Source organism: Marmota monax, unplaced genomic scaffold (genome assembly GCF_021218885.2).
Source record: "Marmota monax isolate L192 unplaced genomic scaffold, Marmota_monax_Labrador192_F-V1.1 WCK01_AAM20220418_F8-fsc00070, whole genome shotgun sequence".
Lineage (NCBI taxonomy): Eukaryota > Metazoa > Chordata > Mammalia > Rodentia > Sciuridae > Marmota > Marmota monax.
This window is the reverse complement of record NW_026692116.1, coordinates 815,255-841,260: the sequence shown is the minus strand read 5'-3', so window position 1 is coordinate 841,260 and position 26,006 is coordinate 815,255. Positions and strand designations below refer to the sequence as shown.

The 26,006-nt window shown below is 38.2% G+C and overlaps 1 protein-coding gene and 1 long non-coding RNA gene across 11 annotated transcripts in view; one reads left to right on the top strand and one right to left on the bottom strand.

Moving 5' to 3' along the window:
• The window catches only part of Znf326 (zinc finger protein 326), a 37,198-nt gene extending 30,597 nt beyond the window's left edge, over positions 1-6,601 (bottom strand). For 4 of the 9 annotated variants that reach the window (XM_058585088.1, XM_046461502.2, XM_058585078.1 and 1 more), the window contains exons 1-2: positions 5,544-6,203; positions 4,518-4,562 (exon numbers count right to left, since the gene is read on the bottom strand). Coding sequence is in view for 2 of the 9 variants with exons in the window: in XM_058585085.1 (XP_058441068.1) it covers positions 4,518-4,562; positions 6,437-6,452 (61 nt within the window). In the remaining 7 variants the exon portion in view is untranslated. Of the gene's footprint in view, positions 1-2,969; positions 3,027-4,517; positions 4,563-5,543; positions 6,204-6,436 lie in introns of those variants that run through there. The other 5 variants (XM_058585079.1, XM_058585081.1, XM_058585085.1 and 2 more) reach the window with 5 other exon arrangements.
• On the top strand, positions 6,041-25,779 carry LOC124104527 (uncharacterized). Of its 2 annotated transcripts, none has more exons than XR_006855459.2 (4): positions 6,041-6,366; positions 7,303-7,420; positions 14,422-14,560; positions 25,337-25,779. It is a non-coding gene; the product is annotated as an uncharacterized LOC124104527 (long non-coding RNA). The 2 variants fall into 2 exon arrangements; XR_006855458.2 differs by lacking the exon at positions 6,041-6,366 and adding an exon at positions 6,599-7,062.
• The last annotated feature ends 227 nt before the right edge of the window (positions 25,780-26,006 follow it).

Below are 26,006 nucleotides of genomic sequence, written 5' to 3'. Positions count from 1 at the left end.
TTATTTGTCTTAAATGTTTTAAGTATGTAGTATAATACACAACTGTTTTTCTCCTAGAGATAACAATTTTGAGATAAAGTTTAACATAAAAAAAGTTTTCCTCTAAGGACTCACATTAAAATATAATCTTAAGGACTGGGGTTGTAGCTCAATGATACAGTACTTACCTAGCACATATGAGGCACTGGGTTCTATCATCAGCACCACATTAAAATAATAAATAAATTAAATTGAATACACACAGGTATTGTGTCCATAAAAAATTTTTTTAAACATATAATCTAGGTTTAGTCAAACACAGAAAGCAACAAATCTTGTTGTTTTTGCCATTTTTGAGTTAGCAGTGGCTGCCTCTGGGTACTAAACCCTTTAGTTATTTCCTTTTTCTTTAATTCTGTTTATTTTATTTCACTATGCTATCATAGAATAACTAACATTTACTGAACACTTTTATGTCAGGCACTATAGAGTACACAAAAAAATAACACTTCTTTTATCTCTTTACTATTAGTGTTAGATAAAAGACCAATTTACTCAGGACTTAATAAAACGGACCTATTAATTTGAATGAAATCCATGCTATTGCTTGGATCACAATCATAGATTCCTAACTGGTTTTCCCACCTCTACTTTTACTAGCTTTTTGTTTATTCTGAAGACAAAAGCCAGAAAAATTCTGGCAAATGTAAGTTATATCATGTCCAATGCTCAATATCCTCCAACAGCTTCCATCTTATTCCAAATAAAAGCCAAACCCTTAAAAAAAAAAAAAAAAACCAAAGGTCATATATCAGTGGTTCTTAATCAGGGGTAATTTGGGGCTCACAGAGACACTGGCACTGTCTGAAAGCATTTTTGATTATTACAACTGGGGCCAGAGAACAAGGATGCTACTAAACAAGTGTAGGGTATAACTTCAACAAACATACTTTGAAATAGCTCCCCAGAGGACTCTAATAATTACCCTCTGATGAGAACCACTACTGGAACTAAAATTAAGAGAAAAGAAGTCAGCATTAAATATCTTTTGTAACACTGTACATTCATAAGGAAAAAAATGCCTGGCCCTGAATGGTTTTGCATTTCACCTCCTTTCTTTAGACTGTAAATCCAATTCTTCAGGTCTTCTGTCTTTCCAAATCTCTCTTTGGTAAAAGCACAAGACCTACTCACTTCAGTTTAAAATCCTGAGTTCACTTTTCAACTAACAAGACATTGCCCCACAACAAAAAATTATCTAATTCAAAATGTCAACAGTGTCAAAGTTGAGGAAATTTACTCTATATGATCTGCCCCATTACCTCTTCACTTCAACATCCCTAGTGCATTCCAGCTACACTAGGCTCCTTGTAGTTTTCTAGAACAGGTAGTTTGTGCACTTTGCAGCTTGCCAGGCCTGGAATACTCTTCCCCTATTGGCACTATTCACCTCTTTCTGGTCTTTTCTATAGCTTCCCATATATATGTAAATTACCTTTGATTTTCAATGCCTTCTGGCTACACCTCACCTCTCTGGCCTTAGTCTAAAGATTGGTCAGCAAAAATATTCTATTCTGGTCAAACCAGTTAAGTCTCTGAGAAGCACAGTATACTCACTCCTATCTTTGTTCATGCATTTCCCTCTACCTGGAAAGTTCTTCCTTTTTCTATTGGCTATTTATATAAAGAGTTATTATGAACAAAACGGAAAGCATGGAAACTCTGGAAATATAACTTCCTTTCAAAAAACAGTATGGAGGAAATCAGTATCTTGACATTTTCTCTGATGCCTTATACTTCATTTCAGTAGAAAGCTAGAAAATATGGTGCTAACAATGAAGCATATTGTTGGTTTCATTGGGTACCTATATATCTTTTATTTCCTGAAGTTCTTTCTCTAGATAGCCCTCAAGGTGCGTCTAAGCTTAAATGTCACCTGTTTTGTGAGTCCTTCCCCAAATTCTTTAAAATCACAACTTACACATACACACCTGTCCCCCTTTCCTACCTTATTTTTCTCCCTAGCATTTTTTACCTAGCAATTTTAACATACAATATTTGTTACTTTTTTAATCTTGTTTTCTATCTCATACCATTTGACTGAAGTGCCACACAGGAAGGAATATTTATCCTTTTTTTTTTTTCTCCACTGCTGCAGTCCTAGCTCCTAGAAAAATATCTGATACACAGGAGTCACTAAATAAATATTTGTCCAATGAAGTCAAATCAAATTCCTAAAGTTAGTTAACTTCCTCGCTGTGATATGTAATTAACTAAGACCTCAAGTATTTTCAATTAGTGGTCTTTAACCAGAGGTGAAAGCCAAAATAATTCATTCAGGGTACTTTTGCAACACATATATAGTCAGGGATAGCTTGCCCTAAAATTAAGTTTATGAAGTGTAGGGTATAACTTGAACAAACATGCTTTGAAATAGCTCCCCAGAGGACTCTAATAATCACCCTCTGATGAGAACCACTACTAGAACTAAAATTAAAGAGACAAAAATTCAGCATTAAATCTCTTTTGTAACATTGTACATTCATAAGGAAAAAAAAAATGTCTGGTCCTGAATGATTTTGCATTTCAACTCCTTTCTTTAGATTGTAAATCCAATTCTTCAGGTATTCTGTCTTTCCAAATCTCTCTTTGGTAAAAGCACAAGACCTACTCACTTCAGTTTAAAATCCTGAGTTCATTTTTACTCAACCCTATCAAATTTTTACCCATTATTAGTCAGCTTACAAGTTCTATTAATTTTCTTAACATCATCATCTTTAAAATCTAAGGTCTTGGGGCTAGGACTATGGCTCAGCGTAAAGCGCTCGTCGAGCACATGCGAGGCCCTGGGTTCGATCCTCAGCATCATATAAAAATAAATAAACAAAATTAAGGTATTGTGTCCAACTACTTCAAAAAAATAAATATTAAAAATAAAATAAAATAAAGTCTAAGGTCTTGGGGCTGGGAGTCAGTAGTAGAACGCTCACCTAGTACGTTCGATCCTCAGCAGCACATAAAAATAAATGTATTGTGTCCAACTACAACTAAAAAATAAATATTAAAAAAAAAAAAGTCTAAGGTCTTAAATTCCCTGCATCTGAATTTGTAAAGTTTTCTAATTTTCCAGTTCCCAATCTAACCTATGTGTGGCTATGTTGAAGTAAACTAAATTTCCTTTGGTAATTGTACATCACTTTTCCTCTCAAAAACATATTCTTAAGCATTCATTTAATATATATTGACTATTTCCTACATGTTGAGCCTTTTTTATACATCAAATCCAAAGTTTCTCTTAATCGTTAGAGATAATAAATAAAAACTGAATGGTAATTATTTCTATAAAATGGCAGTCTTCTTAGTAGTACATCTACTTAAGTTTTATTTTGTGAGCACATTATATTCTCTACCATAGCTGGATTTTGCCTTTCTCTGGCAGACAGGATATCATTCCTTCAAGTATTTCATATAATGCTTTTTTAATCTTTTTAAATTGTTCTATGCTCTTTTTTGTGTTATTATCCTCCCTGGCAGGGACTTAACTCTAATAACTATCAAATTAACATTCAATTCTATTCTACATCTCTCTTGTGATTTTATCTAGCTAGCACCTAACATCATGCTTATGTCAATGAACAATCAGTCTTTTCATGTACTTCTCCAGGCAGCTCTTATATACTAACACATTTGAACACACTGAGAAAAAAATGGCCTCAAAAACAAGATGCAGCTGCACACACCGGTAATCCCAGCAGATGGGGAGGCTGAGACAGGAGGGAGGCTGAAACAGGAGGATCCTGAGTTCAAAGCCAGCCTCAGCAATTTAGCCAGGCGCTAAACAACTCAGTGAGACCCTGTCTCCGAATAAAATACAAAAAATGGCTGGGGATGTAGCACAGTAGTTGAGCACCCCTCAGTTCAATCCCTGGTACCCTCCCCCAGCCACCAAAAACAAGATGCATTACTGTAAAGATATACAGAACCACGCCATTAATCCACTAAATCTATATTACTAAACATCAAAAAAAGACCTCCACAAGGATGGTGGAATGTGATGGACATCATTATCCAAAGTACATGTATTAAGACACAAATTGGGGTGTCAAAATACTTTATATATACAGAAATATGAAAAATTGTGATATATGTAATATATTGTAATTTAATGTGTAATGCATATATACGTGTAATATAATGAATTGTAATGCATTCCACTGTCATTCATTCACTTATTTATTTATTTTTAAACCAATTTTAAAAAAAGACCTCCACTATACTGAGAATGTAGTCTTTGAAATAAGTTAAAATAATCATAATATAAATAAAAAGACAAAAATTCAAACCAATTTGAGTAACCTTTTCTGATCCTAAATGATAGTATAACAACACTGAAACCTAATAAATCACAAGCCAAAACAATGTTTGAAATAAGGTGGGACTGGCTTTTTCCATTGCCTCTTTACTTTTATGGATATGAAAGAAAAAAACGAAATGCATTCCCTCAACAATTTTAATAGCAAATGAAAGAGAATACTTACCATTAAAGCCCTGATAAGTATTCCTGCAAGCAGAGTGTGTGTAATCTATGAAGACATATTTAACAAAAAGGAATTAGTGCAATATTTACAAAAACCCAAATTTATAAATCCATCTATTAACACGATTTTTAAATGCCATTGACTCAATTATCTGAACAGCTGGGGCACAAATAATTACCAATATCCATTTGGGAAAACATGTATTCATGTTCTTCACTACCTAGCCAATGACAGGTTCATCATCCAAGTTATGCCAATGTAAAAATTAGTTTGTAACACCTGATAACAGTCAAAAGAGGGGATTCAGTATTGATTTATATTAAGTAACAAAAGGGCAGACATATTATGTAACAAAAATGTAAAAATCAGATACATCTGAGAATTGATTCTATGTTAACAAATTGTTTTCAAAGTTAATATTTCTTTTATCACTTAATTTGCTCTCTAAAGATTTCAAGATTTTATCAGAGAAATGCATATTTGAGTTTGTGCTACATCTACCCAAGATGTACCATCACAAAAAACCACATTGCCAATTTCTTTGTCAAAAACTAATTTCACAAAGTTAAATTCTTTACTTAAGTTTACAAGTGATGAAAAGAATAGAATTCAATTCAAGGGTCATTTGGATACAAAAGAACACTACAACAGTACACAGGATTATATTCAGATAAACCCTTTAACTCAAATTCCATCTTGTAAATACAGCAAGGTGGCTGAGGATGAGCAGTGATGGGCAATTACAAACACTTTATAACTGTAGGCATATGGTGAAAAGAAATAAACAATAACAAAAGAGTTATTCTATCACTTTTCCCATACTTAGATTTGGCAGTTTTAACTATCTGTCGTATGAAAACAAAAGATCAAAAGTTCATTCAATGTTAAAGATCAGTTTTTGGTGGGATTGAATGCATACAATTCCTAGTGATTTGGTTTTATTTATAAGTGCCGGGTTACTCAGGATTAATTCCGTGTAATAATATAAACTCTTTCCCATGTCTCCTTAATGATGTCACTACATACCATTTTATCTTGATGCTAAGTCCTATAAAAGTTGGACAAGATTTGAGGACAACCGCAATAATTCTACTATGTGACCCTGTGAACTGGCGTCAGAGATGACTGAAAGGTCTTGTAAAAATCCCGTTTATTTAATCAGTAAATCCAACACAGGCTGCTGTGTACTGATGTGAAGGGCGTCTTATGCTTCCTGTGCCAGAATTCTGATTGACTTAACACAAGCTTTAAAAAAAAAAAAAAAAAAGTGCTTTGGTTCACAAATTTACTGCCTATTAGGTATTTACGTCTAGGTAGTTTAGGGGGATGAAATATCCCAGTTTGCTAACCAGGAAATAGACTGCTTCTCGTTAGGTATAAATATCTACCTAAATATGACGCCCTTCAAACTCATCTTGAACTAAGTCAACCAGGAACAACACCGCGTACAAGCTTCTGGAAACTGTATTTAGCAAGAAGTCACCCAGGTTGAGGATTAACTAAACGGGCGATCTCGGTCACCGCCCCTTGGGGCCAAACCGAGCCACGCTGGGGCGGCCCGCTCGCCCTGCTGCCCGAGGCCGGGAAGTTGGAGGAGTGGAGGCAATCTGCACGCCCAGGGAGGCAGGGCGATTCCGGGCCCCGAACCCCGAGGCCCTAGGGCTCTGTGCTCTTCCTTCTCGGCACCGAGATCGGCACGGACCGTTCAGATCCCCGCTAGCAGTGGACACCCGGCGGACCGAATAGCGGCGCGCGGGTAGACAAGGAGGCCAAGTCCCGGCGCTGGGCCCGCGAAGGGCGGGTGGCCTCCGGGCCGGCAGAACAAAGCCCACACGGCCATCTTGAGACGGTAAACAGACCCCCAGCACAGGCCACCCCGCTCCCGCATGCCGCGACCACCAGCCCGAGGCGGTGCTTACCGTCCTCGAAGTCCATGGCGGAGGCTCCGGGCTGACGACCACGGCGGGAATAGTTGAGCTGCAGCCCGCAGCAAGAGCTCGCGACCTACCGTCCCACTAGACCAGTTCACGCGACCAAAAGCGGCGCTACCGGACGGGGAAGCCGCAGGCCACTGCGAGGCTGGGGGCGGGGCGGGCCGGCGCTGCCTGCCGCAGCAGCGCGGTCTGCGATTGGTTGGCGCGGGGTGATGGGCGGGCCTCTGCGTGGGGCGTGAAGCAGGGTCGCTGTCATGCTCTAAACACCCTGAGCTACCGAGTGTGACGGAAGGTGAAAAAGGAGCTCCAAAGACTGGAGGGGATTGCTGGAAAGTGAGCTGAGTGTTCTGGAAGGGCTGGCTGTGGCCCGCCATGTTTGAACCTGGCAAAAGCGAAAGGATCTGGTGGGAACATCTTCCTCCTGCCCGAACTAATAAAACCACGCGCCAACCTTCTGCTTTTTATTGGCTAGTGATGACCGATCAGAAAAATTTTTAAGTACTTCTCAAGTTTCTGCCTTGGAGACACAGAAGTCTGGAACGTGCGCAGAAGAACAGATTACTGAACAGAAAACAATTATGGAAATGGTCCAAATGATTCTGAATTTTAAGGTGCAATTAAAAGAACTGTAAAAGTTCTCAGGGTTAGATTTGTGGCACGAGTAATTCAGAACTTGAATGGCCCTCACAAACCCACACACACATATTGTATTATTGCCACTTTGGAAACAGTGTTAGGGACATAAGCAAAGTTACCCATGGGGCAATATGGGGGGGGGGGGGGCAGCTGTTTTGGTGATTCTGACCCTGGAATGTCTTGAACCTCACGTTAGAAACTTTTTTTCCCCACAGAGCAAATGGTGGCAACAATGAATTCATCACCACATAGGAAACCACCAATGAGACTTTGCTTTAGTCAAAGCGGGCAGCCTCCTTTGAACTGGAAGTGAATTGGAAGGAAAATTCGCAGGTATGTATTATTACTGTAGCTCCATATCTGAACAAAGCATTGTTTCCTTCTCATCATTTTCCTTCTCCACCTTGATTGACTCATCCTGTTCTCCACCCATTATTTGTTTTCTTCTTTTTACCCCTCCTGTACATGTTTTCTATTCACCTGAGCTGAGCATGTTTAAAACTGAACTCATAATTTCCCTCCTCAAACCTGCTCATCCTCCTTTATTCTTTCATCTACTAGTGGCATCATGAGCAACCACCCACTAATACCTGCCAGAAGGCTGCGAGTCATCCAGTTAACACTCAGTCTTCTCCCAGCCTCCCACCTGCAATCCATACTGAAGTCTTTCATCTATTCATTACCTCCTAAAGTTTTTTAAAGCTGTCCCCTCCTCTTCATCCCCACTACCATTACTTGAGTTAAAACTCTCATTATCTCTGTATGCATCTATTGCCTTAGCTTCCTAATTAATTTCTTTGTCCTTCAGCCTCTCCTGTTTTCAGCCTCCTCAGCCTGCAGTGATCTAAAAGCAAACCTGAACATGTCATTACACATCTCTAGCATGGCTTAAGTCTAGTCAAAGCTCCTTAACCTAGAACATGTGCAGCAAGATCTGGCCACAGCCTGACCTCCACTATCTCCCTTTATTTTCCCCCTTCTCTCTCCCACACTATTCCTTTTAATTAGCAGTTTTAGACTACTGGCTTCCAAAACATCCCTGTGCTTTTTTATGCTACTGAACTTTTGCTCACATTGTTGTCTCTCCTTGGAACATCACCTGGTTAAATCAAGGCATCCTCAAAACACAGCTCAGGATTTACCTTTTCTAGGAAACATTTCCAGACATCATCCCTGCCCTCTTGGTCAGCACCTTTCAAGTATTACTATGCAAGTTATTCACCTACGGACTTGTTAAAACAGATTCACATTCAGTCAGTCTGAGATGAGGTCAGAGAGTATGCATTCCCAACAAACCTATAAGGGCGGCGGCTGCTGGTGGCTTTGCTCTCTGTTACAGCATTGTCTCCCATGCATCAAGTACTCTGGTGTTACAACTTTCCACAATCAAAGCTCTTTATTTATAGAATAGTCTTCTGGGGCTGGAGATATAGCTCAGTGGTAAAACACTGGATGAACACATATGAGACCCTCAGTTCAATCCCCAGTACCCCCCTAAAAGTCTTCTTGTATCCTTAGTACCAAACACATGTTTGCCAAGTAAAATTGAGCTCTCCACTCCCTGTTTTTAAATCTTTTTCTTGTTTTCATTTTTACCCACAGCTTCCTCTGGTAAAGGAATGGTCTTATAACCTAAAATCTTCAGATCTTACCATGACTAGAAGGAAATAAACATTGGGTCACTATATTTTATGTAACACACACACACACACACACACACACACACACATACCCATCTCCCTTGAAAAAGAAAACTGCCAGACAAGGAATTCTTAACTCCAGAGGAAGCCTGGCCATAATCACATGGACAGCCAGGATACATATAGCTCTTTGCCCCTTTCTTCCTCTTTCCCAAATAGGAAATGTTCTTTCACAGATGGTCATACCCCAGAGATACCTTGCAGTTAATGCACAAGAGGCCATCAAGTTTTTCCTTGACTCACTTATTCAACAAATACTAATTGAGCACCACCTATATGCCAAGCATCATTTTCTCACTTCATTGTCATTGTTCACCCCTACCACCCCTACTGTGGAGAGTCTAAACGGGACTACCTGATTCCCACTTTGCTAGACTCACACACTTTTACCCTAAGATCTCAATCTTTTGTACAAAGTCATATGCCCTTTTGTTTTTCATATAATTTACAACAGGTGGAAGCTGGAGGTGTGGCTCAGTTGTAGAGCACTTGACTAGCATGCACAAGGCCCTGGGATCAATTCCCAGCCCAAGACATAAACATACAAAATTACAACAAGTAACAGGTTCATAAATCCCAGAGAAACAAAGTCTAATGGGAAAAATAAAAGAGGGTTTTTGTTTTGTTTTGTTTTTTACTTTGCAGAGTAGCAAAAGATATGGGGGCTGAGATCAAAAACAAACTGCAGGGACAAGGAGGAAATAGAGGTCCCACGTAGGACCTGTTCCTGAGGGAGTTGTCAGAGAAGCTCCACCCCCGAACCTGAAAAGAACTCACTGAATGGACTCCTTGAGGACACAGAGAACTTTGTTCCTCAACTCTTAACCCTTCTGCCTATATAACTTTTGTTTCAACAACCAGCACCATCAGCTGTTCCCTGAACAAACTCTGTATTTTCACATTTCTGTGCCTTTGCTCAAATTATACCTTGCTGCTATTGCTGAGATAACTTGCTGCTTCCTTCTGTGTTTTAGGTTCACTATAAATGTGGCCTCTTTTTAAACCTCTCCCCAATCAGAGTCTCATTCACTTTATGTAACCTTATTAGCAGTTTCACAGTTGGATTCTTGTTATAGTGAGTGAGCTAGTTATATCTTTCTGTAGCTCCTTGCTTATCCTTTTTGAATGTGAAAACCCTTCTTTGTGCCCTTTAGGTGGCCTATACATAGCACACTGACACTACATATGTTGAGGGAGAGGAGCATTCGCTAAATCACTACTGAGAAAAAGACTTGATTGAAATTGGTTGCCCAGAGATTCATCTGCACAAAACTACATTGGAGCTGGGGATATAGCTTAGTTGGTAGAGTGCCTGTGTCACATGTACATAGGTCCTGGATTCAATCCCCAGCACCACCAAAAAGCAAAAGAAAGGAAAAAGGAAACTACTACATTATACAATTATTTTGGAGAGTAACAGTAGAGTTGAGACCAGTTTTCACAATGCTTTCCTATTTTGCCTCCAAGTAATTATTATTCCCATGTTCTTTATGGAATCCAGAAACAGTTAAAGAATAAACTCAAGACTTAAGAATTACTGTCTTACAGCAAAGCAGTCAAACTTAAAAGTAATTCCCACTGAAGACTCGAAGGACTTATCAAAGGAGAGTTGGTTACAGGGCCATACAATGGAAAACTGAAATCAACTAGTATGATGGTGTGCGGTGGAATGTATTTTATACATATGACAAGGTGTTTCTCCCAGGTTTTAATATAGAACTTCAAAAAGGTGTGGGAATCTCTGCCAGTTGAAAGGAATAGCAATAAAAATAATTAACCATTATTAAGCCCTATAATATAAATATGCTTTTAAAGGCACTTTACATATATTAACTCATTTTAGCCACCTGAAAAACCCTATGATGCAGTGGCTAATAACATCCCCAACTTACCAGTGAGGAAACTGAGACCAAGACAGGTAAAGCTACTTGCCCAACGTCACACAGCTGATAAAGGGTAGAGCAGAGATTCCAGCCCAGCCAGGCTGGTTCCAGAATCCAAACTTGTATATCTATCATTTTGAAGTATTTACTATGCTTTACTGAGCAGCTAATTGTGTTCCAGAAATTTTGATGAACACCCTGTTATGTGCCTTATTTCTGATCTTTACAATGAAGTAGGTTGTACCCTTTTTCAAAAGAGGAAAACTGAAGAGAAGTCAAATAATCTACCCAAAAGTACACAACAAGCAGTTACACGCTCCGTATTCATGATAAATATTATACAGTCAGGCATAGGTCTATTGGTATGTGAAGCCAACCTTGTAGACCCAATATCATCATCAGAGTCCTAGGTTTAAAAAAGAAATGACCGATGGTTTCACATCATTCTGCATAATGTGGTCAAAGAGAACTACTTAGGAAAAGAAGTGATCATGAATGCTTTGCCCTATGCTCCAGGCCTTCCTCAAATTAGAAAAACCAAACAGCTTTGTATGAATTTCCTTCCCAAGAAAGCAGGGTGAAGTTCCAAATGCACAGGTGCTTTCAAAATGTAACAGTTACTTTCCTGTCTCAGCTACATATTATATAAAGTATGCTCTTTTTGGAAAATGAGGTTAATTTTCTTTTAGGGATTCAGTTAAAACTATGATTTACTGCCATTCGTTTTATACTACTAATGTGTTTTAGTCTGCCACAAATTTTAATTGTCCAAGTAAATTGAAAGCAAGCTGGCTGTGACATCTGTCAACTGCACTGGGGTCTACAAGAAATCAAGTTCTTCCGTTTGGATGTCCCAGTCTTGTTGAACAGGTCAACCCACTTGGCCCTGTTTTTCCCAGCAAATAATGATCCCCATGAAAGCAAAGATTTCATCTTCGTATCGCCAGACCCCTAGAAGCATATCTGGCACATGGTAGGTTGTTGATGTGTGTTGAATAAATAAAAAATAAAAAGACCTACAGCCAGATCCTGTATTTATATAGTTCCATTATACATTAAGGCAATATCTAGAAATAAAAATGCAGACATATAAGATTTAAACACAAAGGTATGCAATTTAAACCACTTGTAGAGTCCTTCCCGATGATATAGTTTACAACAGAAAAGGGCACAGTCCTAGAATAGCCAGTAGAGGGCACCATACACCAAATGTAGACAACAGAATTTGGGCACAAGTTCTAGATTCTGGTGATCTCAAGGTTCTCAAATAAACACCATGGTAGAGAATACTCATGTGGGCCTATGTTCTGCAGGTACCTGTATTTCTATTAAAGTGTAATCATAAATATAAATGTTCCCATTTGCCTTCATTAGCTTTCATTTTTAGAGATGACTTTGAAAGCATGAAACAATGCAAAATGCTTATTTATTAGAATGATAAATTTTGAAAAGGAAAATACAGAATTGCATATGGAATTGGATCATTGCTATGTTAAAAATTTTTTAAAAGATAAAGTATAGAAATAAAATAGAAAAAAAAATCCAAAACATGAATAGTGATTCTATTTGTAATGACCTTTTCTATACACAGGCATGTTTTATTCTTCTACATTCTCCAAATTTCTTGAGCACTTTGATAATAGAAAATATGTATTTGACATAAAATAAGATGCTGTATTTATTAATGACTAGTATCTATTAAAAGTTGTCTTTAGTCAAATACTGTACTTACTATTGTGGAGACATAGTTAAGGTGGGGGATGGGGTGTTCCAGTGGCCATTTGAGTCACTGTGGAATCCAGGGCATTTTTTAGTAAGCACCAATACTCAAGCATCACTTCAAGGATTCTGAACACTTCAAGGATTCTGAACACAGTCATCAGTGTTTAACTATTTTCAAGACATTCTAAGAGGTGCTATTTGAAATAAATTATTTTGTGTTTTAGTAACTTGTACTTGAGAAAATGTCAAGTCTGTTAAAAGATTGAATAACCACACATTCCCTGATTGATCTGTTGAGAAATGGGAAAACAACTGCACCCTGAGTCAGGGCTGGTACAGACACGTGTACATCCTGCAGCTCTAAAAGCTGGCTTGATTCCCTGTAACTACCCTGCAGCCCTTGGGAGATAATTAGCTAATGACAGTAAAGGGCTTTTAAACTTGAAACATGTTGTATAAATGCTAAACACAGGAAATACACAAAGGATTTCCCCTGATTGCCAATACTTCTCAACCAGAGACAATTTGATGAATCTTTTGGTCAATTTCTCTTCTGCACCTAAAATCTTTCTAATCTGTCATCTAAGGGAAACAAAAGGAGTTATTTTTCAAATGACTTTCCTTCAAATCAAAGACCTAAGAAGATTACATCTTTCACTCTCATAGAAGTGAGATGCCTGCCTTAACAAAACACCACATTATAAAGTGGTTTGTGTGGATGTAGTTTAGGCAGTGGGCTGGTTTGCTTGTATAACTGAAGAAACACCCCAGACATCATCTTTTGGGGCTGTTTGTTGTTGTTTTGTGTTTTTGTTTGCTTGTTTTTTAAGATAAGGGATTCACTATGTTCCCCAGGATGAGCTCAAGTAATCCTGTCTCAGCCTCTTGAGTAGCAGGGACTTGAGTCACACACTACTATGCCTAGTTCATCTTTTGTTTAAAAGCAAATAATTGTGTGCATTCGGTGGAAAATCACATAGAATGAAAGAGCTCCAGTGAAAAGTAGCTGGTTTTCCCCCACCTGGTCCAGTTTTAGCTTATCTGCAAGGAAACCTCTTTTTTATCTGGTGTGAGATCAATAATATTTACTTCCGGGCTAGGGATGTGGCTCAAGCGGTAGCGCGCTTGCCTGGCATGCGTGCGGCCAGAGTTGGATCCTCAGCACCACATACAAACAAAGATGTTGTGTCCACCGAAAACTAAAAAATAAATATTAAAAAATTCTATCTATCTATCTTAAAATAATAATAATAATAATAATAATAATAATAGTATTTACTTCCACCGTACTCTATATCTCTTCTTCTTGGTTTACCAATGTAGTTGGCATTAGTAGATTCCACAGTATGAAAATGGACATGCATCACATCCTACCTTCCTCCTCTCTGCTTTCAATGCAACAATAGTATTTTATTTCCCCATAGGAAATATGACATATAAAATATATAATATGTATACATAATATATATCATATGTACATATAATGTGTGCATACATTATGTGTTATATATTATATAATTGTCTATATATCATATATTATATAATTATATATAATATGTATATATCTCTATTATATGTACATATAATATATGTTTATATATATTTATTTATATTTGGGGGGGTGTACAGGGGATTGAACTCAGGGGCACTCGACCACTGAGCCACATCCCCAGCCCTATTTTGGGCTGAGTTGTTTAGCACCTCACTAAATTGCTGAGCCTGGCTTTGAACTCATGATCCTCCTGCCTCAGCTCCCCTATGCCAGACGTTGGGATTACAGGCATGTGCCACCGCACTTAGCCTAAACTTTTATATTTTTAAATAAATATTCAAATTTCTACTTCTTTTAATGTAGTATTTGTGGATTTCTGTTTTATAGAATAAAAGTAGTGGTTCCTCTTCCCATTCCTCCACTCTTCCTCTGCTTTTCATTTTTTTCCAGCTACACTTTGCCACTAACAAAATTGTTAACATTTGCATTGTATGCTGTAGCCATTAAAAAAAAAATCATTCTCTGCTTTATCTTTAGGTTGACTTTAGAAGTTAAAAAACTATCTATTTCCTTCCAAGAGTAAACTATGCCAAGGGAGGAGAAGGAAGTGATTTTATATCAGAGATGCCTGGCAAACACAAGGTGATCAAGGTCAACGTCAACAATGATAAGTCAGGTATAGTATATACTCTTGGTCGAATGTAACGAAAATGGCACTTTACCTTTGTGGTCTTCACTAGAGAACCAATAACCACATCTCAATTGTAAGAAAAAATGTCAGATAAACCTCAAGAAAGAGATATTTTTATTCCTGGTCATAGTTTGCTCCATGTACAGTTTGTGACTTAATTGCTCAAACTTTTTTCCTCAAGTTTCTAATTGTCATTTTATTTTGTGTACTCCAGCTTGTAGTATTTTCTGCTCACTTTTTTTTTTTTTTTTAATCAGGGATTGAACCCAGGGTTGCTTAACCACGGAACCACATCCCCAGCTCTTTTTTGTATTTTATTGGAGACAAGGTCTCACCGAGTTGCTTGGGGTCTCACTAAGTTGCTGAGGCTGGACTTGAACTTGCATTTCTTCTGCCTCAGCCTCCCAAATCAATGGGATTACAGTCGTGCACCACACCCAGCTGGCTGCCCATTCTATTTTAATAGGAAAAAGAACACAGGAAATTTATTACATGCCTAAGACACAGGAGTATTAGATTCCTTCCTGTCCACTTTAACCATTCACTTTCCACTTTCACTTTCTTTTAGAAATTGGTTGAAATTACCAGCCTGCTGGTTTCTATTTCTATATCTCCCCAATACATACTATTTTTTTAAAAAAAAAATTATTATTTTTTTTTTTAAATATTTTTTAATTATCGGCAGACACAACATCTTTGTATCTTTGTTTGTACGTGGTGCTGAGGATCGAACCCGGGCTGCACGGATGCCAGGCGAGCGCGCTACCACTTGAGCCACATCCCCAGCCCCTTATTTTTGTTGTTGATAAACTTCTATTTTATTTATTTATATGTGGTGCTGAGAATCGAACCCAGTGCCTCACACATGCCAGGCAAGTGTGCTACCATTGAGCCACAACCCCAGCCCCATAGTGATTTTTTTTTTTTTCTGTACATGTCTACTTGTATTTCAGTGGAGCCTCAGTAGAAGATAACTGCCTTTAGGTTTCCTCTTCTCTCTTGACAGGGAAACTTACTTCACCTTTCCTATGGTTTTATCATCATTCCTTACAGTGGGTATATTAGTAGCTTTAAAAATGGAAAAGTAAAGCCAGGCACACAACCTGTAGTCCCAGCTACTTACTCAGGTGGGAAGACCACCTGAGCCCAGGTGTTAAAGGCCAATCTGGACAACATAGCAAAACCCTGTGGGGTGGGGGGTAGGGAGGGAGCATCTGGAGCCTTATGGTTTTGAACTTACATTGGCTCCTTTAGGAGAAGGAAACAATTCTTTTGATCTATCAGTGGCTTCCTGCTACCAAATATTTCTAAAAGTAGATTGCTCAGATTGATACAATTCTCTTCCTTGTTTTAAAAGAACTGCATGATTATAGGAAAATGATTAAATTTAACAGAAACTTCCCTTGATCATTTTTAACAGATCCCTGCCTAAAGCACATGTTGTGCTTTCAGCATTGTCTTGAATGAGGCAGGCAGAACTAAAAGAATCACAGAGGGGAGGTGAAGTTGTCAAGTCTTGAAATGTATTTGGGGATCATTTGCCTTTATTCCCAACTTTTCAGCTGAGGACAAGAAGACCTGGTAAACTGAAGGTACTTGTCCAAGATTACTCAGCAAATAAGTGAAAGCATTAGTGTAAGAAAACAAGTCATTTTATTGTGTATATTTCAGCCTGTGGCATTTTCTGCCCATTACACTTTATTTTAACAGGAAAAAGGACACAAAATTTATTACATGCCTAAGGCATGGGAGTATGTGGCTCCTTCCTACTCATTGTAACCATTCATTTTCCTCTTTCACTCTTTCAGAAATTTTTGGAACTCTCAGGTCTGTTGGTTTCTACCCCTCACCAACACACACAGGTTACTCCCGATAGCCTTCTGACACATACCCCACCCTAAGTCTTGAGAAGCTGTTTTCCTTTTGCTTCACTCCAATCACCTTCCTCCAGCCACATCCTTTTCAGGAATTATGAAAAGAAAAACTAGAGAGGAGGGTAGGCTGGGAAGACGAGGACTGCCGCTGGGATGGAGTCAGACCTGCTTTTTCCAGGATCTACCTGCTAAGGCTGGGATCAGTGAACAAAACTTGTAACTTTGGGAATTACCCTTTTCTCCTCTCTCCCCACCCTTACCCCAAGGCTGCCTGAGAGAGAGTTGATACAGATGGCAGCTGTTTTTGACAAACATGTGTCCTGGCCCTAGAAATGAGAGATCTCTTTTACAAAAGAAGTTAGTAGATGTTCCTGTTTACATAATACACTGTTCTCCCCAGAGCCTTCTTATGTCCTGTCATATTGGTATGAATTACCAGGGGAGAAAGGTCGTAATTTTATGATGTTTAGTCCACTAATGAAGCAAAAGAAATGTTTTCTCTATTGTTTAATTTGTTTATTGCTGTTTGCTTCAGGAAATCAGAAAGGAAAATGTTAAGAGTATACTTGACTATTCATGTAGTTTTAAAAATGCAAAGTAATGAGGAAGAAGTCCTCTTCCACGTCCTATAATGGCCATCTGTAACAGCTCTGACAAATGAACTCTCATGTGTATCTCTGCCTGGTCTCATCTTTCATTTCTTGCTTACCCGCCTCTCTTCCTCACTTTCCCTTCATAGGCAACCTTCAAAACCTTGGCACTAATGTATTATAACTGTAACTGTCTCTGAGTCCCATCTGAAAATGTAACCAGCTTTGTGAGGCACTGAGGGCTCACTTCTGCATGCCTCCATTGAGTATCTTTAGCTGTGACTCAGCAAAGTTTCTTGTTTATGAGGGACAGCCTAATCTCCCTTAGCAATTTCTGTCCATCCTTTCAGATTCTTGTCTTGTAAGCTGTACCTTCTATAAGGTCAGGCACCAGTGATCAAAAGGAGGCAGGTTAAAAGCTGCTGAACAAGGCTTTATTGAGATTCGCTCTGGGAGAGACCCTTCAGTCCAACAGAGCAGGTACTAGGGAATCACACCCAGGCTCAGCTGGATTGGAATTTTATTGAGTTTGGAGCAGGAAGGGAGGGTTTGGGACAGGAAAGGGAGGTTTTTAGAGTCTCTTGTCCTCCTGGGGTTGGTCGGGGGATCTTGCTGAGATCCATGTCCTTCCAGGATTCATCAGGAGAACCCCACCGATTGACAGGTGGTTGAGACACCATCACTGCTTGTTTGTGGGCACCTGATTGGTTGTTGTTTCGTCCACGAGCCAGTTACATGGTGCTTTGTTCCCTTAGCCACTTCAAATCGACCTAATACCTTATCAGTTAGAAAGTTCAATACTAGGATCTTCTTTTTTTTTTTTCTTAAGAATAATGGCAAATGTAAGCTTTAAAATTAAATTCCAAATTGTAAAAATTCTTCTTGAGGCTGAAATGAAATATTCAAAAATCTCAAAATGGGACTGGGGACATAGCTCCATGGTAGAATGTGTACTTGGTTTGCACAGACAAGGACCTTTGTTCCATCCCCAGCAAATACAAACACCCTGTACCGTCCAATGCACACACATAAAAACAACAGCAATGAAACAAATCTCAAAATAGTTTATACTCACAACAAATGAATGCCTAATAAGAATAATGAGATAGTCATAGAAAAGATATTTAAAGATAAAGAATAAGATTGGGGTTGTAGCTCAGTAGTAGAACACTTGCCTAGTATGCACAAGTACCTGGGTTCTGTCCCCAACATTGAAAAGCGAGACAAAGAAAGAGAGAGAGATAATAGATGGTTAGTATAGATCTATTAATAGCATAGAAGCATTGGTATAACAAAAGTATTGATGGACAAGCTGGGAAATCAGAATATTGATTTGACTGTTAAATGATCTTTATGTACAACAATTTAGTTTACATTTCTAGATTAATTTTGTCATTGATATACAATATTTCTCAATGTACCAATGGAAACTCAAAAAACTTATGAGTAGTGGATGGACACTACAGCACATGAACACAAGTACATCCAGGGTTTGGATCCCATCTCTGCCAAAGTGAACTTTTACAAGTTTCATTCTGAGATAGTTTATCTATAAAGGGGGATAATAATGGTATGTTTCATAGGCCATTGTTGTGAGGATTAAATGAAATAATCCATTTAGCATAGTGCCTGACATATAGTTAGCACTCAGTGCTTTTATCATCATTCTGACTTTAGACAACCTCCTTTGCCTTCTTTAGGAGTCTCAACATCACAGTTACAAAGGGTCTTGCAGGTGTGTGTGCAATGTGCCTGCACATGAGAGTGTGATCTTTCTGAAAGAACTGTGCTTTCATTCTTTTTTTTTTTAAAAAAAAATATTTTTTAGATGTTGATGGATCTTTATTTTATTCATTTATTTATATGTGGTGCTGAGAATTGAACCTAGTGCCTCACACATGCCAGGCAAGCACTGTACCACTGAGCCACAATCCCAGCCCTGTGTTTTCATTCTTGTAGATTACTCATTTTGGTAAATGATATTCTAATATGAATGGTCAGTAAAGTTCTAATATATTTCTTTTCCTCTACATTTCCCACTTAAGTCACATTTTAAAACAAAGGTTTAAGATGGCATTTAAATTTCAGAGTCATGAGGACACATAAATACAGCAAATTCTGTTATCTAAGGCAATTTTTTCAAGGTGTCTTTTTAAACTCTAACTCATAGTTGACAATTTTCAAGGTAACTGAAATTGTGTCTGCACTCATCAGTAAAACTATACTGACCACTGTTTACATACTCTCTCTCTTTCTCCCTCCCCATCTTTATCTCTGTTTTAAAAAATATTTAAAATAAAATAAAATGTTTAAAATAAAAAAAAATAATGGACTTTATTTAAATTAACTGCTTTTCCACATTGTTAAAAAAATAAAACACAAGTTTTGGAAGAAATATTTGGAATGCATATATCTGACAAAGACTTGTATCTAAAATACAAAAGAATAAGGATACAACAACCTAATTTTTTTTTTACAGAGAGAGAGAGAATTTTTTAATATTTATTTTTTAGTTTTCGGCGGACACAACATATTTATTTGTATGTGGTGCTGAGGATCAAACCCAGGCCACATGTACGCCAGGTGAGCGCACTACCGCTTGAGCCACATCCCCAGTCCCAACAACCTAATTTTTTAAATGGGCAACATATTTGAACAGATGCATAATAAAGCATATCAATGGTCAAATGCTTGTGATAGATGTTCAACATCCTTAGTCATGGAAATGCAAATTGAAGTCATAATGATATATTACTATGCATCCAATATAGAATAATTAAAATTAGATATATAGACTAGCTGGACCTCTAATACTGATAATAGGAAAATAAAATGGCATGACCTCTGAAAAAGTTTGAAAATTTTTTTGTGAAGTTTATATGTAAGAAAAATTAAAACTATGTCTATACAGAGACTTTTCCACAAATGTTCATAGTAAGTTTATTCATAGTAGCAAAAATTGGAAGCACTCCATATATCCATCAACAAGCAAATGAATAAATAATTGTAGTGCATCCACACAATGAAATTCTACTAAGTAATAAAAAGAAATGAACTACTGATAAAGGCAACAGCAAGCATAACAGCATGATTTTTTTGTTTGTTTGTTTGTTTGTGCTGGGGATTGAACCCAGGGCCTTGTGCATGCAAAGCAAGCACTTACCAACTGAGCCATATACCCAGCCCCAGCATAGATAAATCTTAAAAACATTATTCTAGGGCTGGAGATGTAGCTCAGTGGTATAGAGCTTGCTTAGCATGCACAAGGCCCTGGATTTGATCTCTAGCATCACAAAAACAGAAAAGAGAAGAATATTATGCTAAGTAAAAGAAGCCAGACTCAAAAAATGTACATTCTCCATATATAAAACTCTAGAATGTATAAACTAGCCTATAGTAATAGAAAGCAGAGCAATGTTACCTGGTGCCAGGAATAGAGATGGATTTTGACTTCAAAGGGGCATGAGGGCACTTTTTGAGGTAATGGAAACTTCCCATAGCTCTATGTGGTAGTTGCATGGTGGATACATTTGTCAAAACTTATCAAATTGTATACTTCTAAAGATTTAAATTTATTGTACATAAGCTATGTATTCAATAATTTAAAAGAATATAATTTATCATTTTAAAAAATTAGAGCACTGTGAAGATGTCACTGGAGAATTGAATATAATAGCAAAGAATAGGAAGTAGCCTAATAATAATTAATGAATGCTTAGAGAAATTATTTATGATGAATCAATACTATAGAACAAAATGTAACCATTACAAAGTTTATTTGAAATGGAACTTTATGACAAAGTAAAAAGGTAACAGTATGAATAATATGATCTCATTTGTATAAACATATTTTGCATCATATTTTCCAGGGAATCTATACTAATCTATAAATTTGATAATTGGGAGCTTAACTATGAGGTGAGCCATTTACAAAGGGATTTTTAACTTTTCCATTTTTCAATGTTGAATTTTTACAATAAGGTAGTTAGTTTTACACACATAATCAACAGAAACAAATGATACTTTCATTTGGGAAAATTAAAAGATAATTAGGGATAGCTTTGCACACTCCAGGCATCATTATGAACATCTATCATTTTGTCATCTCCAAGTGGAGAGATATTGATTAACAGGGATTCCTATTTGATTAAATACCAATAGACAGGGCTTCACTAGATGTTGCATAAGAAAATATTCTGCTCAATTCTTCCAGCAACCAGCTGAAAAAACATGAAATGGAATTGTGGAAGGGAAAAATATAATGACTAGACTTGGCAAGGTAGGGGACTTCCATGCCTAATCACTTTTCCTTATTTTTTCTAAAAAACAGTTAATATCTTTTAGTCTAAAAACTGAGAGCATCTGTCTCTACATCCTTTTCAATGATACTTCCTGAAGGCAAAACTGACAAAGACCAGGGCATTGAAACACAGTTTTCTCTCCAGTCTTTAGAATCTTCTTGAAGAAATAAGATTTTATGTGGCAGTGATGGGGGAGAGGGTTAGGGATTGAACTCGGGGCCTGTAGCAAGCGTCCTAGCACTAAGCATCACCTCCAGCAGAAATGAGAATTTTGAGAACTCCAAGTGTTCAGATAAAACACAAAGATGCCCCTTTGCATAAGAGACGGTGTCAAGACAATCCTGAGAAACTCAGCTTAGTATAGCATTATTCTCTGGAGGGACTTTCAAAATCCTGTCATCTTCATGTGTCTTCTCAACTCTGCAATTAAATATTCTCTTACTGCCTTCTATAGTTTCCCAAGTCTAGACACTATAATTATCATGACAATTCTTCCAATGTCCTAATTAACAGAGAATGAAAAGCCCTAGAAGAAGAAAGTCAGGATCCCAGCAGTCACATCAGCCAATGCCAATGAGCAAATTAGCCAAATATAGAGGAGAATGATTCATCTGCTTCTCCACTTTCCTATCTCCCCTTGCTTAGCTTTTCTGTATCCTTCTCAAAGGAACATATCAAAAGTTCGCTTCTACTTTTTTCGCCTCCTTTTTAATCTTCCCATCCCACATGGCTCTGCATAGGCCCTTCCTGACCATCAGAATTCAGCAGATGGTCTGTACTGGACCAAGACATTCCAGTTTGCAGTATGTTTTTGAAAATTACTTTCTATGGATAAAACTACAAAGTTCTGCAGGACACTTTAATTAATTCATTTTTTTTTTCTATTTGGATGGCTTGTACAACCTTTTTTAAAATTTTTAATTTGTTATATATGACAGCAGAATGCATTACAATTCGTATTACACATATAGAGTACAACTTTTCATATCTCTGGTTGTACACTAATTAATTCATTTTTATATGACAAACTAAATGTGGGCAACCTGAGCCTATTCAGACAGGACCCTATTTTTGGCTTTGGGACAGGAGGCTTTAAAGTATTAGTTCAGCCAAGCTTCCCCCTCTCTGCCTTATTAAATAAGAGGACCTGGTAAACTCAACAACAAAGCTGCTATGTAACCTTGTCAGTGCCTTCACCCTCACTGGCTACCTCTGTAGTGAGTCAGAAGATCCAGGGGTTGCCAGATGCAGTTTTGCTCAAGGTCAGGGCCACTTTTCATACAAAGGGCTTGATATTTACCGGCAGCTGCAGGATGTTTAGTTAGGAGCCAAAATTCCCCAGGAGTTTAATTCTGTGGGCTGAACTGCCCAGCCCTTCTGGGAACTCACACCCAATATCTTATTACTTCTGCCTATTCATTGTCACTTCTCTCTTTTCGGCTCTCATTTCCTTACTTCCTGTGTGCTTTTCTCTTTGTCTTTAAAAAATTTTGAAGATGTAGTGAAGGAGGTGGCACTCATGGAGGGGAGCAGAGGCTCTGAATAAATAGAAAAAGGTTCCTCGATTCTGTCACTTGTTTTACACACACAAACACACACACACACACACACACACCAAGTACTCAGAGCCTTGTGAGAGCCTAGCGACCAGGACTCCTGGTTAGCCACCTAGCCACCTCTGGATGTCCCTTAATGCAGGATAACAGGAGATTCCAGCTCACCTCACTCCCCCACCCATTGTATCCTGTCCTTGTTCCCTTTCTAGATGAATGGATGCCCTTTCCGAGTAGCTGAACTGTTCAGAATGACTCAGGAGGTTATTCCTTTTGATAACAATATCATTAGTATAATATTAAACAGTTTACAGAGCACTTTTACCTCTGCACTTATCCTACTAAAGCCTCACCACAATCCTATGAGATAGCTTTAATTGTGATTTTTGTGTATAGATAAGGGAATTTGATTGTCAACTGGTCAAGGAAATCAGGCACGTGATGGTGCTGGGACTCAGCCTAAATGCACATCCCAGGGACTGTGTTATAAGATAATCACTTTTAGTACGAATTGCTATATCCATAACATCCAGGATCAGGGAAGTCATTTTGGTTGGGCTAGTATCTGTGCAAAAGCAATTGCTGAGTGGACCAGAGAGAGATATCTGGCCCAAAGTGGTCTGTTCATCGTTTGGCTCATGCTTATGCCTATGTCTTGGGGCAGAGAGTTCTACTCAAAAGGCAATGCCAATGAGCAAAGTCCTTTACACTACCTCTCTCTGGCACTTGAACTGAAGAATTAGTAGTCCTATTGATTAAAAAACAAAAACAAAACTGGAGCAGGGGTGGGGGTAGGGGTTGGGGGTGAGGGAGTATTGGGGGGGAGTGGAACATTACAAAGAAAACAGAGAGATGACAAGAGGGAGAGTTTACTGGCCGTGAGAGAAACAAAAGGAACAGCCAGTCCCTGGAACTGCCTCAACACTGATCAGCTTTCTGGCTGCCATTTGTACATCTATGATAATCTTTTCTCTCCTGGAAGCCTTCAGCCTCTCTCTTTTCCTGGAGACCAAGGAACCCTTTCTACTCTTTATCAAGCAGTGATTTTTTACTGACTTAACCCAAAGCATTAGCCCATGTCAGGTACTCACCAGGAATATATGTGAATGACTATGAGAAGTGGCTGTTCTGATTTTCCTCTCTGCCCACAGAGAGGTTCTGTCCAAGCCAATAAACCCAAGTCATTGCAATCTCTCTGATTCAACTGGTTAGGCAGGGGACATGCAGGACAAGCTACTGAGTCCAGGTGTCTACTAATCTGGCTCTTTGAGGATCAGTTTTACAAAGATCAAAAATTCTGGCGCAGGGAATATACTCCCTAATAAGGTAAACATTTAGTTTTATTTTACAAACACTAAGATTGTGTTCCAAGGGGAACGATTCTTACAAATAAAAGGGCTTTTTCAGTAAGAGAATGCTTTTGAAATTCTGCTGCTGAGTCAAATCTGTTTTATAAACCCCTCTCGAGGCCATCTGTTGGGAAGGAGGGAGTCACACAGGACAGGGGGACTTTCTATCTCAGGGAAGCTCTTCTTCAGGAGGCTCTGTTTTCCACTCACTTATATCTGACAAAGGAAGTACAATCTGACAACACCTGAAACCAGTTTGTGTACTTTTGCCATCCCCCTGCCCCCCGCCACTTTACATTTTCCTTTTCTATTTCTCTTTAGCTGTAAGTTTTTAAATTAATCTGAGTCATTTTTTATTGTGTTCAGACTTGGGAGAGTAACTACTCTTCTGAATACATTTTACCTGTTTCAACAAGAAGCATGGACAGGAGAGCCCCCAGGTGTTTAAATCATGGCACTTCAAAAGTTAGCTGGTTCTGCAATCCTGAACATAAGCTCGAGTTTATAGCCATGCCTAGAGCTTTCTAACCAAGAACATCCTGACATGAAACAGAATAGAGAAAGTATCTGCACTCCTTCAAAGCTAACATGCAATCATTCAATCTCCAGTTTTTTTGTTACCAGGGAGGTAGGGCAATGAATGAACCACACAGGAATATGTGTAGTTACAAATAAACAACAGGGGGAAGGGGGCAGGTGAAGGTGAGCCATTTAGTAACCCCTGGTGACATTTAAGTCAGGACACATATTTTGGTAAACAGTTTCTGTAGCAGAGGGCAATAAGGAAAAAGACTTTAGAAGCCATCCCCCAGTGTTTGCCATGGACAGAATTGTAAGGGAGAAGAGACACCTTAAAGTCACCCACTGAAGTGGGAAGCTCCCAGGATTATCCCCTAAGAGAAAAGTCACGTCCCATCATTACCCTAGGTACATGTATGACTGCACACATGGTATGACACTACGTCATGTATAACCAGAGAAATAAAAAGTTGTGCTGCAATTGTGTATAATGAATCAAAATGCATTCTGCTGTCTCATATACCTAATTAAAATAAATAAATAATTTTTTAATAAAAAGTCATGTCCTATTCCAGACAACTCAATGTTGAAATGGCTCTCTGTTTAGAGCCCAGTGACATGTTTATGGTCAGGCAAAGAAAAGATGCCTTCAGAGAGAGCCACATGGAGGAGGCACTGTCTGAACTGGAGATGGCCTGACTGGAGAAGACCTCTGCCTACTCACTGCTGCCTGCTTTTCCAGATCTCAGGATGCATGGTGATTCCTCTAGATGCTCTAACTTGACTCCTGATGCTAAATTATTTGCCGTTGCTAAATTCTCTCACCTAATCTTGAAGCTGGTTTTCATTACATAGCTCTATCGTTGGGAAATTGTTTGATGTCTTCTTTTCTCATTAGACATGGAAATTCTCTGAGAATAGATTCCATATCTGTCATGTTCACTGACATTTCTCAATCACTTAGCATAACAATTGGCATATAATGTACTCTCAGTAAATTTTTTTGAATGAAACTAAACTGATTTGGCTTTTCTACTAGTACATTGTGCTCCTTCAAAAGTTATTACATTTGCAATTATTTATCATAATTATATTATTTGTAATTATTTAACATCTGTTTTCCCACTAAACTCTTAGGTCTATGAAATCAAGAGCTAAGTCAGTTCGATACATTGAGGTTTCTGCAGCATCTATCACAGTGCCTGGCATACAAATAATTGGCATAGATGTTTAAAAAAACATCGT